We start from the raw sequence: 16,656 nt of genomic DNA, 5'->3' as shown, positions 1-16,656 counted from the left end.
CGGCAGCAGCCCCCGGCCCGGGCTGCCGGGAAGGGCTGCCCGGAGGGGAGGGCCGCTCCGCTTTCATTCCCGCCGTCTGCTAAACCGGGAGCGTCCGGCGTGGGGAGGCCGTGGAGGGGGAGCCCGGCCGGCTTCGGGCGCGGCGCCCTCGGGCGTTGGGGGCTGCGAGTTTTTAGGAGCGCTGCGGCTGGAGGGCTGAGCGGGCACGGCCGCCCGCCCGGGATCCGCGCCCGGTTATCCGGCAGCACAGACCTGCGCCGCCTTTGGGATTTAAAACAGCAGCCCGTTCCTCCCACGGGCCTGATGCAAAACTCTGGGAAGTCTGTGATTTTTTTTCTCTATTATTATTTTTAGCTTCTATAGGCTTTGATGGACGCCCTTGATAAACCGGCGCGGAGAGCATGTTTGCAAATCCTGGTGTGTCTCAGGTTCCTCCTTTCCTTTGCATTTCTCCTCGTGTGGGTGCTTGTCTGTTTGTAGTGGTGACAAGAAGAATTAAGGGCTTTCTGCTAACATGTCTGTAGTTGTCCCCCAGTGCAGAGGCTGTAGGTGACCTTCCTTCTGGGGTAGGTAACAGAGCTCGTTGTCTCTGAGGGTCACCAGGTCTTGGGAGTGGGGAAATGCTTTGAAAATTGAGCCGCTTTTCTGGTGTGGCAGATGCAAGCATGAACCAGTCATGAACTCGGATAGGTTCTGCCTTGTCAGAAGGGCTTGTTTTGTGCTATAATGGACGTTCCTGCCAAAAAAAAACCCTCAAAGTAGGGAAATCTGCCCAAATTTCTATGTTTGAATAGCCAGCAACTATTATAACTCAAATGGGAAAGCAACATCGGGGAGTTATGTTTCCCTGTCTTCAAATGCCATTCAGGCAGCTGGTCCAGCTTCATCTGCAGAGCTTCCCTAATCACAAGTCACTTCTGACCATGTCTGCTCCTCAGGAGCTAAGGGGATGCCTATGCTGCAGTGCCAGTGCCTGCTGACACTCCTGTAGGGCTTGGGCTCTCCTCATAACTCTGCCCCGTGGCTGCAGTCTGGGTGACGCCTCTGGTGCGCCCTGATGTACACGCTGATGCACATGCCGCACGCTGATGGGCAGTTCCCAGCAGGTCGGCCTCCTTCCCCTGTGGGAGATGAAGTGATTGGGAGGTCATGAAGTGAGCTGACTTCATGAACTGAATGGGTGAAAAAATACGGTGTGTATCATGTCATAATATCATAGAATCATCATGGTTGGAAAAGACCTTTGAGATCATCTAGTCCAACCGTAACCGATCATCTAGTCCAACCATACCTGTTAAACCATGTCCCTAAGTGCCTCATCTACACTTTTCTTGAACATTGCCAGGGATGGTGGCTCCACCACTTCCCTGGGCAGCCTGTTCCAATGCTTGAGTACTCTTTCCATGTAGAAATACTTCCTAATGTCTAACATGAACCTCCCCTCCTGCACYTTGAGGCCATTTCCTCTTGTACTGTCCATCGTTATTCTGGAGAAGGGATCAACCCTCGCCTCCCTACAACCTCTTTTCAGGTAGTTGCGGAGAGTGACAAGGTCTCCCTTCACTTGTTGCTGGTAACCAGCACCTAGAAGAAATACAGAACTTCTGTATTTCTCAGTTGTAGGCAGGTAGTATTTTCTTTATCTACTTCTTGTTCAGTGCTTTGAGGCTTACTGATCAAAGCTCTGTGAGAGATCTTGGTGTCTGTTATCATGATGCCTCAGAGCACAGTGCCTTCCTTTGCCTTGATAAAGTATTGCTGTCTGACCAGGTTCGCCTTCCTCTCCCACCCTGCTTCTCTAGGGTGGAGAAGAAATTTTAAACATCGTTAAGATTCTCYGCTTTCCATTTTGCCTCCAGACTAATAACTGGAACTTCATTTGGGGGAACATTATTATGCAGACTACTTGTTCTATCATCAAGGATATAAATCCAGAAAAACTTGAAAAAAATCCTGTATGATAAATTGGTATTAAATGGAAAGCTTTCCTTCAGAAGKGTCCAACCAGGCAATTACTGCAGAGTACAACTGTCTGGCAGTGGAGGATCGTTATGGTCTGAGATTATAGTGATAGTCTGAACCTGCAGGCACATTTAGCACCAAGCCCACGCTGCCAGCTTTGCAGATATCGGGGCGCTATTCCAGCAACCAGCCTGAATTTCAGGTTGACTTGAGCAGCTTAGTGAAAGCTCTAAGTGAGAGGTACCAGTTTTAGTCTTCGTTCCTGCACAACTGCTCAGTGTTATCTTCCATCGCAGGGTACTTTACTGCCTTGTAATCCAGCCGGTGGATGTTCTCCCCAACCGGTTGTGAAAGAGTTGGGCGAGACGCAGCGAGACTTTCACGCTGGGCACAGCTAGGGCTGGGGCTGTGTGATGAAGACTGTCCACGAGAATGAACTGGGCCTGGTAAGTCTACTCTCGAATAGTAGACTGCTTCTGAAGAAGGCCCTTCTTGGTGTCAGGTTGGAGCTGTTGTATAAAACAACCACCAGGTTTCTGCTCCTAGGCTGTTGTTCTGCTGGGCTTGTGCCCCTTGGGGAGCAGGGGGCTCTGAGTAGGAAGAGGCCTATATTTCATGCCAGGATTGCTTTTATCTCCATGAGCGGGTTCTGCTCTTTCCCTAGGAAGAGTTGATCCCTTGGCAGCTACATTTTAAGCTCAAGTGCACAGAGCTCTGCTGTTCGGCCAGGGGACACCCTCTAATCGGAGGCTCAGGTCAGATCAGTGTCTAGGGGCTGTGCTTGTCCTGTGCTGACTTAATGCTGGTGCTTCCTGGCAACAGCAGCGTAAAGCTTTTTAATGTGATTTTTTTTATTATCTCCAGTCTGCAGCTCTTCCCAGGGGTGCAGCTGGCTTGGCTTTGGGATCCTGCTTATCACCTCTAGTTTTGGGGCTGTTCTTCTGCTTCTCACAGAGGTTGTGCTCGAGGTTGGTGAGGAGAATGAGTGCAGTTTTACCGGTCCTGCTGGGTTAGCAAATTTGGCAGCATGGAGAGTCTCGGTGCTGAGCAATCCTTCCTGACCTTGTGGCCTTCCAGCTCATGCCTGCGAGCTGGGCTCATCCTCAACACTGGGTGAGATGCCTTAAGTCTCAGCCCCTTCCTGCAGGCCCCATAGCCCTCTGTCCTAATGCCCAGCTTGTTTTGTTCAACAGCAGGAGGTGGCATTCCAGGCTGGGCAGAATTACCCTGCCGGCTCTTTGCATCCCGCCCTGGCACTTCCAGTCCTTCAAGTCTAGCACCAGAGAGGATGCTAAACTCATGGGAGATTCCTCTGGGAGCTAGCTAGTGCCTGGTGCGTGGGAGAAGGATATGGAGATGGCTGATAGATGGGAGATGTTCCTAGTACGACATTTCTTTCCTCAGCTGCATCACCACCTGTCCTTGACTGCATCTTTGCAGCTATCGTGTGAGATTTACTGGAAAGTCAAGCCAGGAAAGAAACTCTTGAGGAAAGCTGTCTGCAAAGACAAGGGTGGGCAGCTAAAGGGAAATGGGGCAAACACAAGGCAGGACCTGCTGGGGACTCGGTGTAGGACTGGCACGAGAATGGAGGTGCTGCCTTCCCGCTGCCTGGGCATGTCTGGAGAAGGCGCTGGCTGCACCTCTGGCTGCTGTGGAGCTTGGTCTTGGCAGTGGGGCACTCACACTGCCACATCATCCAGAAGCACAGAAATGATTCCGCTKGGATGTGGCTGCAGGGCTGTGCTTCTCCTGAGTTAGCCAGGACATGCAGTCTAGGAGCCGTGCTGAATTTTTGGCAGCTGCAGATGCTCAGGCAATAGCTGCTGTGGTACTGTCAGACAGCGTGGACAAGAGGGGTCTGAGTCAACCTAAAAACTGCCATCGTAAAATTAATCTGTAAAAATAGGTTATGGATGGATTTGAACTAGCACCACGTGTTTGTACCTGCTGCAGAACAGGCTGTCAGATGTTAATACATTTTTGGAGAACTCAATAGTCACTGTATGGTTTAAACACTCACCACATGCTTGGAGAAGGAGCAGGTCCCTGACCTGCATTCAGGAGGGGATGAGCTCCTGGCAGAGTGGAAACCATGGATCCCATGAGGACAGGACAAGGGTAGGCAGTATTAGTGACAGTCTAGTTGTCTGTGCTGGCCGTGAAACAGCACTGGAAGCAGCTTGCTCTTTGCAAATGATGTCGGCCAAGATCTCCTGCTAGCCTGGCAAAGCCTTGTAAGTTGGTACTGAAGTCTGTCCTGCCATGCAGGGATCTGAGCAGGTGCTCCTGGAAGGTCTCGGTGCTTTGCTCAGCTGCCGCGTGTCAAATCCACTCTTTAATCTACCCCGCAAATCCTTTCACATGCTTACTGCCTGAGCATGCCAGTACACTGATTCCAGAAAGGAATCTGGGAATTTGGGCTGGAGAGGGGTTGCAAAGCCGAGACTGGGTCTCGAGGTTTCTTTCAGGATTTGCTAGGCACAGCTATCAGCTGGAAGAGGGGCTGAAACCTTGGCTATGCAGAATGGCTAATGAAAGCCTCAGCGAGATGGCCACTGGGAGGTTTTCACTGTGAGTGACTGGTGTCCTCGTGCTTCCCTCTGTTCCAGGCGCCGATGCTAAGTCTGCTGGGCAGTGCCAGGGAGAAGGCAGCCTTTCGGCGGCTGGAGATGCTCGGAGGCACCAGAGGGGACGCGCTGAGCACCGCAGACACACCATCACCAACGGCGTGGACTTCAGCATGGTAAGAACAGCCCCGTCACGAGAGGCTTGTGAAGGGCCTGCAGGCCCTGTGGGGAACACCGGCACAAGGTAGATGGCAGAGGTCCCTCTTTGAAGATAGTAGCTCTGTTTTGGCCATAGCTCTGCCCTGCCACCCTAGCAGTGTGAACTCTATGGACTTTGGGTATTACAGACATCCTGGTATTTCTTTTCGAGTCTTGCAAGTTGCTTCCAAAGTCCCTTYGGTCCTGAAGTGTGCAGGACTGGGAGACAGCATGTGTTCCCTCTGATGTAGGGTGGGGAGTTGGTGTTTTATGCGCAGGAGCCTCTCCATTGGCAAACAAACTTGGGCAAGGAAAAGCAAACATCTTCCCTCACTTTATAGATGGTGGCCCCAGTCCTGCAGTGGTCTCTGCAGATGAATCTCTGGGGCTTTCAGTCACGCCAACAGAAGTCGTGTGTGCTCAGGGCTGGTGAGTGGCTGTGCCAAAGCACGTGGCACGGCACTATGGGGGCCCTGAATGGGCAGGGCTAAGCATACAATCTGTCACTTCCACTAAGGCATGGACAAGGTGGAGGAGCCCTGTGGGCTCTGAGGGATCTTTTTTTCCAGTAATGCTGGTTTCTGTGCATTTAATTTAACTGGGGAGTCTGGGATATAAGGATCTGCCTCCTTCTCACAGCTCCTGAGTGGAGAGGCTTGCCCAGAACAAGGGATCTGCCCTGCTCTCAAGTGGGTTGGAGAGGTTGCCTGGACATGTTGCCCACAGACTTGAGCTAAATTTTCCTGGGAAGAGAGCCAGAACCCTGCCTACACGTGACAATCTCTTGACCTTCCTTGCTTTGTGTTGCGGTGTGAGCACTGTTTGAGCTATCTGGGAAGCTGTGACTCGCCCGTCAGCACTTCCATTTCTCGCGCGCTGGTGTCACCCTGCTTGCTGATGTGAGCGAAGCTGACAGGCCACATGGGCGGTCTCCGTGCAGCGTTGACTGCGACTTTGTGTTGGCCCTGAGCGACAGAGCAGGCTCTCGCTCCTGYCCTCCCCAGCCCGCGAGGGGTGGTTTGCATGCATAGGACCAGGTTACTTGGGCTGCAGGGGCCGGGGCCCTCCTGCAGGCTCAGAGGGTCTCTCTGGAGAGGTGCTGGTCTGGGGAGGGGGAATGAGGTCCCTCCAGTCCTCAAGGCTTTGGTGGCTGGATGTCCCTGCTCCGGAGACAGGAAGGTTCCTCTCTTTCTCGGCAGGGCTCTTCTCCGTGTACATAGCTCCCAGCTGGAGCCCAGCACAGGTGGYTCCACAGTCAGGAGTTCGGAGAGCCAGCCGGTCCTGCAGAGGAAAGGCTGGCGGCCAGGGTCTGCTCGCAGGGGTCTGGGCTCTCTTCCCAGCACTGCAACAAGTTTGGGGCAACTGTTGCCCTTGCCTCAGTTTTCTAAAGTTATATATAGTTATAGTGGGAGAGATGGGAGAAAGGAATTTTGTCCCTCTGTCCCACAATTCTATCGGAGTGTCTCACTGCCTTTAACGTGTTTCTCCTCTCTGAAGCAGTGTCTGTCCCTGTCCTGTAGCTAGGAAGCACCCCACTTCCCCCAGCACCAAAGCAGCTCTAGAGAAGCATTTGGGTTATGAATCCCGCTTTAGAGCATCCAGAGACAGTTAGAAAAGGTTTGGGTCCAGCCAGTATTGAAGCCTCGTGCAGGGCAGTGTTGTAATCTCTCACTCTTCCTTTCCCATGATGCTGGAAGGATGATAGGTGCTGAAAAGGCAAGGCACGCAGATGGCGTTGGGCTAACTTGCCTTAAACTCAAGAGKTGTTGGCAGACACCGATGTGCATTCTGCATGCTATGTGCCGGGACGTGTTGAGGCCCTGATTAGCAGAGCGAAGGTGTGGGGCTGTGCTGCAGCCCCCCGACCCTTTGCACCGTGACAGCTGGTGTCTGCCTGGCTCATTTTTTCCAAGTCCATTGATCGATCGGCCCAATTTCCACACAGCCTCAGGGCAGCTGGGCCCAGACCTTCTGTGGGAGGCTGAGCTCTTCTCTCATTTGCAGGCGGTCTCAGATACGGCGCCATCCCCTCCCCTTCCGCCCCGGGCAGCCCCAGCCAACACCCACCGTGCCCATTCCATCTCCATCTTCCTCCTACCACCCCAGAAGCTGCCTTTGCCACTAGCTCTATCCCCTCCTCAACCCTTGGTGAGATGCCGTCTGTCCCCTCACCCAGCAGAGCTGGCGATGTCCCACCACTCTGTGTGATGCTGCCTCTTCCTCTGGTCACTGTGGTCACTGGTAAGCCTGGAGGGACCAGGGCGGGACAGGTCACAGGCTGCAGCCAGAGCTGGATGGGGGTCCTTGCGTCATACAGCATCATCTTCATGCCCCTCAGCAACAGCCTGTGTAGCACCAAGGCTCTGCAGTTCTTCCTGTGGGTATGTCACCTTCTGTCTGCCTCCCATCCAAGCGTGCGTGCGGGTGGCTGCTGTATTAGAGACGGTACTTCAGAGGCAGTGGGAGGCATGAGCTGCTCTGGGGTCAGGAGTGACTGGCAGGTGACCGTTGGGAGGTGTTGGGGTGGAAGCAGGGACAGAGAAGTGCTGGTAGCGTGGAGAAGGTGCTGGAACAGTCCTGCTTGTCCCTGCCAGGGAGATGGGAGGASATCTGTGCAGGTCATTCTGAGCTGAATCCTTTCCCTCCAGACACACTCCAGACCAGCTCGAGAGGCTGCTCAGTGCCCAGCAGCTTCTGAACTTGCCTGCTTGCATAAAGGAAAATGCTAAKGGTGTCTGGGAAGCTGTTTTCTCTTCCCAGTGGAGATTCTGGCTCTCCTGCTGCCCAGACTGCCATAGGCTGCAGAGGTCACATTGTGGCCTCGTTCTCCAGCGTGTCTGTGAGGCAGAAACAAGGTGGAGAGCCCTTTGCTTTGTGGGTGCAGGGCACAGCTCTTGCTCTCAGAGTGGGACCTTCGCACCTCKCCCTGGCAGAGCAGCTGCAGGGGTAGCCCAGGAAAGGCGTTAAGTCAGGGGAATGGACTGGTAGAGCTGAGGGGAAGGAGTCTGTGAGCCCCAGAAATCATCTGCCTCGATGATTTCTTGTTAGCAGTGCTGCAGCGTCTAGGGGCCTCGAGAGAAGAGGGTGACAATGGAGCAAGGAGACCTCCTCCTGCTGCTGCCAGTGCAGTGCAGATAGAGAGGCTGAGCAGTCCATGCTGCAGCAGTCTCCCTGGCTGGGWCACAACCTGACTCCAGCTGCAGGGTTATGCTGTGCGTATCACGGAGAGTTGGCTTGGATGTTAGACCTCTGGTTCTTACAGATACCCTCCAGATATGCCAAGGACACCCACCCATGCCCACCTCCAGACTACTTGGATGCTTGAACCTGAAACACTCAGCAGATGTTCTACATCAGGTAGTTCTACAAATACCTGAAAGGAGGTTGTAGTGAGGTGAGGGTCGATCTCTTCTCCAGAATAACTACTGATAGGACAAGAGGAAATGGCCTCAAGTTATGCCAGAGGTGACTCACATTAGACATTAGGAAATATTCCTACATGGAAAGAGTAGTCAAGCATTGGAACAGGCTGCCCAGGGAAGTGGTGAAGTCACCATTCCTAGCAGTGTTCAAGAAACATGTAGATGAGGCACTTAKGGACATGGTTTAACAGGTATGGTGTTGAAGGGTTTATGATTGGACTCAATGATCTTAAAGATCTTTTCCAACCATAATGATTCCATGATTCTACGTACTCATAGGAAAGGTGTCCTATGCTTTGTTCAGAAAAACCTTGATGGACAAAGTAAAGGAGAGAGCAGGGAGCTGGGAAGAACATGGCCACAGATTTGTCCAGATTTCTAACTTGTGTGTTCAACTTGGCTGCTTCCTGTATGGCATTTGTACTGAAGCTGAGGAGGCTTCAGAAGCCTGCAGCCTCAAGAGCATGAAGAGAGTGGGTGCAGGCCATAGTCTCAGTGCATCCTTGAATAAGTGACAAAGAGAAAGTTGCTTCTCCTCTGGTGAGAGCTGGTGGGCAGCACACCTGGCTGTCCAGACATGGGCATGGAGATGATCTCGTTGTCCTTCAGCTGTTGCACTTATTCTCCCAGACTGGAGAGCTCTCCCTCAAACCAGGATGATGCAATGAGCATCATCCTCCTCCTCCATAGCTCTTGCTGGGAAAAGAGGCTGAGACACCTGCTGATAGCCAGGTTCCTCTGTGGGTCATCAAGAAAGCAGCTCCTTGAGCTTGACAAGATGTTGGGCCAGATTGGAGAGAATTGTCAGGGCTGCAAGTTAGGTTACTCCTGGAGGCCTTCAGACTGGGATGGTAGGACAGTGTTTCTCAGGTTTGTCTTCAGCCCCCTCCAGGTGTAATCCTGGGCACTTCATTTCCAGGATAGGAGGCCCAGTCTGCCTGCTTTGGACATGGATGAGGAGAGGACATGATGTATCTCTGTACTGTCTTGCAGCTGAAGCATATGAAGGAGCTGGAACAGGAGAAAGATTTTCTGCTCCAGGGTCTGGAGATGGTGGAACGTGCCCGGGAGTGGTATCACCAGCACATCCAGTTTATGCAGGAACGCCAGAGACTCCTGGGGAAAAACAAAAGCAGCACGGTGAGTCTGGAGCTTGTTCTGTGGGTGCTGGTCATCTTGGAGGGTCTGGGCTGCCTTGTGGGTTGGGAGAACTCAGATGGGACTTATTGTGCTCAATGTTGGTCTAACTCTGCTCACCGTAACTCCTGGAAATAGAGTCCATCCAGGACCTATTGTGCCCATATCTTCCTGCTCACTTGCCAGTCTTGAGACTCTCCTCTTGGACCTACTGGTAGCCACGCACGTGTGGATACAAATGTGCCCTTGGCACGGCTGCCTGGGCTCACGCGTTCCCTGCTCACCTCCCTCAGGCCACAGACCAGATCAGGATTGGCTTCTGGACAGGACAGCCATGACTTTGGTCTTTGTGTTGATTGTGCAGTAACTCCAGATCTGAACCAGGGATTTCCCCTGTCCCCATCTCACTGAATAAATAAAGGGCACGTTCCGTTGTCTGCATGAGCCAACTCTGCTGAGTACACTGGGCTAACTGGGGTGTCAGCAGCAGATTGAGACCCAGGCTCTGACAGCAGTCTGCAGAGGGGACTGGAAGACAATAAGACATTGAGTCATCAGCAGGGCAGCCTGATTCCCCACAACAGCTCCCAGCCTCTTCTTCCTCATCCCCAGGACTTCCTCCCTGACGGCAGCCAGAGCCACCTGGGGCGCCTGCTCCCCAAGCTGCAGGAGGTGAACCGCTGCCTCAGTGACCTCCTTTCTGCGGTGGGCAAGGTGAGAGGGACGTGGGCAGCTTGCTGTTGTCTGTGTCAGCTTCGGGCCCTCCCTGTCCCCCCCTTACCCTGCTGGAGGGCTGATGCTGGAGCTACCTGAGCCCCTCCTGGCTCTGGGCTGAGCATTTGGCCCTGTTGCCAAGGCAAAGGACGTCAGACAGCCAAGAGGACAGTGCAGCTAGTCCAGGCTGGGCTAGAGGATGCTCACAACGTTTGAAGGGGCCGAAGGGAGCTGACATTGTTGTGTGAATAGGGAAAGCATCCTGCTGAGGTACTGAGCCAGTTTTCCCGGAGCTGGACACCTTGAATGCCAGGCCACAAGAGCCCCTGGCAGGTGTAGGGCATGTTAACAGGAATGCTGCTTGTCTCTGTCTAGAAAAGCCTTGCTGGAGGCCTCCTGCAGTGGCCTGTGCTAATTGCACCAGCAGTGCAATTACTTACTCCTGTGCTAGACTTCCCAGTGCCCAGCCATCAGCTCCCAGCSTCCTTTAGAAACTATTGTAGTTAACCCCATGTGGCTTTGGAGACAGGCTGGGGAGGGTCTCCGAGAAGAGGATTTCACGTCTTACCTTCTCCCTTTATCCCCTCTTCAGTCAGCAAACCCTTCCTCAGCTCTGACCAGGCCGGGCCCTGCAGGCCCTGTGGTGTCCCCAGCCTCAGCAGGGTCCCAGCAAGCCATCAGTATGCTGAAGGAGCAAAACCGGCTTCTCACCAAGGTGAGTGGCGTTCSTTTGGAGAAGGTGTCTGGCATCCAGCTGGCTGAGGGCGCAATAGACCCGAAGGGCTCATCTTTGCTGCAGGAAAAAGGCTTTGGCAAATKCAGCCACAAGAGGGTGCAGATGCTGCAGCGCAGGAGGTGCAGCCCGCGTGGGCCAGGTCTGTGCTTCAGGACTAGCAGGGAATGGTTGCACATGCCCTCCCCAGCTCTGCCAGGGCCGGGCTCGCTAGGCAAGGGTCCACACCTGCAGCACAACCGTTCACCTATGCTTTCGGGCAGCTCTTTCAGGGTGTGTGGGTGGTCATGTGTATCAGGGATGGGGAGAGCAGCAGCTGGGCCTGACAGTGAGAACTTGCTCTGCTCACTGCATGTCCCAGGAGAAAAACAGCTCTGAGCAGGCGTTTTCCTTCTCTATCCGGTGCAGGAAGTGACTGACAAGAGTGAACGCATCACCCAGCTGGAGCAGGAGAAATCCGCCCTGATCAAGCAGCTCTTTGAGGCTCGGGCTCTCAATAACCATGAAACAAGCCAGCTGGACTCCACCTTCATCTAATGTCTGCCTCCTGGAGCTCCTGCTGGCCCCACACTTGAGCTCTCCCCTGGGCTTTTTTTGGAGCTAGGACTCTTGCCTGAATCTCACCGCATCCATTGTTCCTGGTGGTGTGTCTCAGRGCCTGGGGAGGTGCAGAACCCCATGGTATGTCTACGTGAGGAAGCCAGAGGAAAGCACTTTCCTGATCCTGCTTGTGCAGGCCTGGGATATCTCCCCTCTTTGCTGTGCTGCTGGACTTGGTCAGCTGCACCAGTTGCAAGCTGCTCCTTTTCTTGCCTTCAAAACTGACTGCAGAGACTGAACCCCCTATCCTGTTTCCTCTGTGCTGGGTGCTACCTGCACAGTCTGTGTGAGGTTGGGATGGGGGCCTGCTGTACCCTTGGCCTGATTTAGGCTGAATTGTGGCTGCTCTCTGAAAAAGATGATATCTTTAACACTCCACTTGGCATCTCCAACCAACCTGGCCGCTGAAGGACCGCTTGCTTATGACAAGAGGAGGAGATTGAAAATCGATAATGAGGCGAGCATGGCGTCTCTCTGCTGCCTGAGTTCTGCCTGCCGCTGCAACCAAACTGGGTTAGAGCAATACTTGAGCTGCTGCTCCTCTTAGGATCATCTCTCCCCCTGTTCTGGAGGAGTGTTGATGAAGTTGTTTACACATCTGGAGGCTCATCCTGTAGTTGATGAGCCATAGACCCAAGTGAGATCACGTGTATCTCTAAGCTAGTGTTTCAGGCTGTTTGTGGATACAGGCAGACGCTTCTGAATCAATTTTGTTTGACCTGGCAAATGTTTCCTTACGATTGCTAGGATTATATTTTTGTGATTACTTTAAAAGCAGAGATAATGTCCTCTAGCATGAGGACTACGTGACAGAAACCTGATTTCACAGAGGGCATTTAGAAGTAGGATTCTTATCTAACTGAACGTGGGTAATGGAGAGGAGGTTGGTGGGCTTTTTSCTTTGCACATCTCCAAGTGGAGAAATGGCAGGTTTGCCTGTCCTGGTGTTGTACCCAGGGTCCCCTGGTGACATCGTAGGTGTGAACTGCATCCCTCTCCATGGCTGCTGGGGTGATGGTGGTAGTTTAAACATGTGTCCTTGTTGGAGTGGTGTMTCCTGAGTTAATTCCTCCTTCTCACCCAGTTCAGGGGCTGGGGCTGGGACTGAATGTTGTCTTCCACTTTGTCTTGGTAGTTTTTTATTTATGATACTTGCATAGGAAATTCTTGTGCATCCCTATGTAGCACAGGCCTGGTCCTCTCTATCCTGACCTGGCCCAGGATAATTTTTTCTCTCCAGGGTTTTTCATGCTCTGGCTCTCCTAGCACAATGCACTGATCTGGGCAGAGGCTACTGAACCTGCTCTGCTCCAACAGACTCAACTCTGACAGCCTGGGCGCTGTGCACATCAGCTCCTTTCCCACTTTGGGGAAGGTGCCTTTGCCTGTACAGTCCACCTGGCTCATCCGGCTCCTCTCTGAGTTGATCTTGACCTGCTGCTGACTGCAAGGAATGCAGCCCTTGGGCCTCCCTGGTGGCTGCTGTTTCTGCCAGAATGGGCATCAACAAAGAGCGAGGGAAAGAGAGGAGAGGCCGAGCCAGGATAAGTTGTATTCCCTATGGCTGTGGGAATAGGATGTTATTTATCCCCTGGGCATCACTTTCCTTCCTCTCTTTCGTGATGGAAGTCCAGTGCCTGTTTTGCCTGAGGCTTAATAAAAGTGACCCTCCTTGTAACCTTTCTTTAAGTACAATAAAGTGGGATGAACTATTTATTTATCTGTAGCTGTCTAACTTGGCCTGTGATMCTTGATGTTCCTGATGATCCTGTCCTGAGGAATGGGAGAAGAGAGCTGAGATTGTCCAGTCTCAGCCTGCACATAAAGAACCCAGTGGGCCCCTGTTGTAGACCGTGTTCCTATATTGGGACCCTGAGACCTCTGCTTCCAGCCTGGAGCTGGGGATTTCCCTCTCTGTCCTTCCCCCTGGCAGATGGGATTGTGAAACCCCCTGTACCCTCTTTCCARTGTTTGTTCCTGCCTCATCCTGCGTCTTGTAGCTACATCTGGCTGTTCTTCCAGAAAATGTACCAGAGGTTCATGTTGCTCAGGTGATGCTGGCATAGTCCCCAATTTTTTATGCTCTTAGCATCGTTTCTGGAGGTGGTGGTTTTGGCCGTGGGCAGCCACAAGCTACTGGTGGTGCCAGGTAGCAGCTCTGTAGTACCTGAGGGGACCTGTGTCTGGCAGGGAGCACCAGGCAGCCACGCCAGGCAAAGCGAGGCAGGAGATGACTTTGTCCCTRGGGACATGAGAGCTTCTGGTGGGTGGAGGCTGACGTGCTCCACCGGCCGTGGGGCTGCTCCGTTAGTGCCCAGCAGCGGGCAGAGCGCTGTGCCGGCTGCGGGGCACAGATGCCAGCGCTCTAWGGATCTCGTGCCTGCCCGGACTTCCTCCCATTGCACCTCCCCTCCTTTTCATGTGGAAGGCGCAGGGGTGCCKGTGCCAAGCCCCCAGGGCTCAGGAGAGGGATATTTGCAGCGGTTGCTTTCAAGTCCCAGACCAGTGAAAATGGTGGGTGTTAATTGCCTGCGTTTACCCTATTTCAGGCCTCTCCTTTGATGTGAAGTTTGTGAGGTCTCTGCAAAGGAAAGAGAGGTTCCTTGTCCCTGCTCAATGCCCCTCTGTGCACGGAGCCGCGGGCCGCTCTGCCTTTGTGCTGTGGCCCGTCTGCAGCCCAGGGCAGCGCTGGCCTGGGGCCCACGAGGCTGCTGCCGCCTGAGCGCTCCGAGCAGCAGCCTTGTCCTCCTGAGGATCTCCTCGCCATGGACTGGGCTTGTCCGGCGGGGAAGGGGGGCTGGGAGCTGCAGAGCATGGCTTTGCTGTCTGACTCTGCAGCAGCACGTGCTGGCCACGTTGCTCCTGGCTCCCCTGAGGAACCTGGTCCATGTCTAATGCCCACCAGCATCCCTGGGGTCAAGTCCTCTTCACAGCCAGATGAGGTTTTCAGAGGTTTCTTTGCAGCTTAGCAATACAGTTACTGTGCTCGGAGCCACGAGCTCTGGATTTTACCTCAAGGTCTGTAAGTAATTCCCAAGGTGGTGTGAACATCTTCCCTTCTGTTTAGACCCTATTTCCTTTACAGTCTTGCTGGGTTTGCACGGAATTTAGTGCAAGCACGTCCAGGGGCTCCGATCTCATCTGAAAAACACTGCATGTTCTCCAAGGCAGTCTCTGATTCATCCAGAGCAGGTCCCAGCTGCCTCTATCTATGGCAGCTCTGAACCACCGGAAYTCAGCCCCTTCATGCTGTAGGGCTGGAAGGTCAAGGTACAACCACAGGTAATCAACTCTCAAGTTCAGAGTATGTGTCACAATCTTTGGAGTCACAGTGCTGCCCGCCCTGGGTTGCTGGAGCCTTGGATACCGTCATGGGGAGAACCTGACGAAGGGAGCACTTGGCCTGTGGCCGGGGCTGCAGGGAGATGCGTCTGGCTCCTGTGCTGCACCCTGGGGATCTGGGCTCTCATCTTCTTACTCTCTCAGCGAGGCGGTTTGGGAAGCATCCAGTCACTCAGGTCTATTTGTAGTCTCTTCTTCTGCCCGCTCCCATGCCCTTCTCACGCCCTCCTAGACCGGGCTGGGTGCCCAGCTCAGCCCCTTCGGAGACGGGCTGTGCTCCCAGCAGAGCAATTATTTGAAATGCCAGCAGGCCCTTGCAGGCCCCCAGCCTGTACATTTTGTGCTTTTGTTTTTCTGTCCTGACAAACAGCTGTTCTTTGCCCAAAGACCATCCCTGCTGCTCAGKGCAGTTTGCAGCAGCACGAGGGCACCCGTGCCGGAGCTGTTAACCTGTCTGTGCTTTGGGTCTCTGTCCTGCTCCCATCCAAGCCCTGGCTAAAGYGTATCGCTTGGAGAAGAGCCGAGGATATGGAGCTCTGGAGAAGCCCCCGGTTCCCAGGGGGGTGAGTTCGTGCCCTGCACTGACCCACATCCCCAGAGCCGGGCCTGGACCTTGCCGGGCTGGGCGGTAGGTGCCCGGCTGCTGCTCTCTGCACTCTGTTTGCTCCCTCTTTGAGCAGCTCGAGAGCTTCTCAGTGACTTGTGTTCGTCCAGCTGGACAGACCTGCAACCTGGCCTGCGCTCGCTTCGCACTCCTCTCCTCACTGTTTGTAAGGTGTTTCCTGACTCATCTCTGTGCCTCGCTATGGCTGCACGCTCCAGCCCTGCCTGTGTCGCGGGCTCCAGCTGGCCGGGCACAGGTGCCGTAGCTGCCTCTTACCCTCACTGCTGACTGCCTGCATGGGACAGCTTCATAACCCCATCCCATATCCCCATCCCGTATCCCCATCCCGTATCCCCATCCCAGCTCATCCCCACACCAGTCAGACCACTGACCATGGCCAGGCCAGGTGCCCCCATGGTGAATCAAGCACCGACAGTTGTGCTTGTCAGTGCTTGTCCTGGGACAACTGTCCTGGACTTGGCTTCAAACTCCTCCAGCTCCCTAGTGTGTCTGATGGATCCTGCTGGGGCTGCAAAGCCCGGGCTGACCCGTGTGCTCCCCCCTGCCTTGCAGCTTAGCCTTCTCCAAGGGACAGTTTATTGAAGCCAGATGCTCCCTCTCTGAAGAAACCTGGAGTGATGGGAGGAGGAGAGGGTGGGGTTCCTGAAATTCCTGGTTGGCTCCGCAGCTGCATGCCATGAGGACTGTGACTTTATTCTCCCCGTTACATAAAGATGCAGCTGCACTTGGCAGATGTCCACATCGTTTTTCTCCTCTTGTGAAGAGCAGCTGTCAAGAATCAGAGTGGGCCTGACCGCTCCTTTGGAAGGTGCGTGTGGAGTGGGGATAGGGCTCCCCGGGAAGCATGGCAGGGCCATACATTGAACTGCAGCCCTCCGGTCTCCCTAGGCCCAAAGGGTCACCTCACAAGACCTCCTGATGCTACAGCTTGGATGCTGCTCTGCAGGAGCAGCACCGAGGCCCTTGGTTGCCCAGAGCATCTCTCCTACCAGCTCAACAGGGATGGCACAGCAACCAGATGAATGCTGCACGCCGGCCGTGCTCTCTGCAGAAGGCAAAGGCGGCCTGTGGAGGTGCCTCCCTCCTGCTCTGGTGGCCCTTCCTAGCAGAGGGGCTGCCTCGGAGCACCAAGCAGTGCCAGGCTTGCAAGCGTGCCCACGTACCAGCGGTGGGGATACGGACACGTTAGCAGCACGTGGGCCTGCCCCAAGGCTGTCGCCACCTCCCAGATAGAGATCAGAATCCACTGGCGCGGTGACACCACTTTCCTGCTCTGCCTCGGTTTCCCAGGCTGTAAAAGAGGGCTGGGTGTGCAGACGTGGCTGCGCCGCTTCACCTCCAGGTAATCTGAAC

General features: G+C 54.1%; 1 protein-coding gene across 1 annotated transcript; it reads left to right on the top strand.

The window, feature by feature from the left end:
• Nucleotides 1-1,057: 1,057 nt before the first annotated feature.
• Nucleotides 1,058-12,336, top strand: SAPCD2 (suppressor APC domain containing 2). The gene is made up of 6 exons (XM_026049624.1): nt 1,058-1,106; nt 4,575-4,708; nt 9,146-9,292; nt 9,902-10,003; nt 10,596-10,718; nt 11,145-12,336. Exons 1-6 carry the CDS (start codon nt 1,058-1,060, stop codon nt 11,271-11,273), a joined length of 684 nt encoding a protein of 227 aa, XP_025905409.1. The 3' UTR covers nt 11,274-12,336.
• Nucleotides 12,337-16,656: the final 4,320 nt, after the last annotated feature.

The sequence above is a fragment of the Nothoprocta perdicaria genome, unplaced genomic scaffold (assembly GCF_003342845.1).
Source record: "Nothoprocta perdicaria isolate Ctin4 unplaced genomic scaffold, notPer1 scaffold_6, whole genome shotgun sequence".
NCBI classification, from domain to species: domain Eukaryota; kingdom Metazoa; phylum Chordata; class Aves; order Tinamiformes; family Tinamidae; genus Nothoprocta; species Nothoprocta perdicaria.
The sequence above is the reverse complement of the archived record's forward strand: the minus strand, read 5'-3'. Positions and strand labels throughout refer to the sequence as shown.

Bases quoted from the DNA above. Each gene is read 5' to 3' on its own strand.
- SAPCD2 (XM_026049624.1), top strand. From the start codon at position 1,058: ATGTACACGCTGATGCACATGCCGCACGCTGATGGGCAGTTCCCAGCA. The intron at 4,709-9,145 runs GTAAGAACAGCC...ACTGTCTTGCAG, and splicing joins ACGGCGTGGACTTCAGCATG to CTGAAGCATATGAAGGAGCT. The intron at 10,719-11,144 runs GTGAGTGGCGTT...TATCCGGTGCAG, and splicing joins AAAACCGGCTTCTCACCAAG to GAAGTGACTGACAAGAGTGA.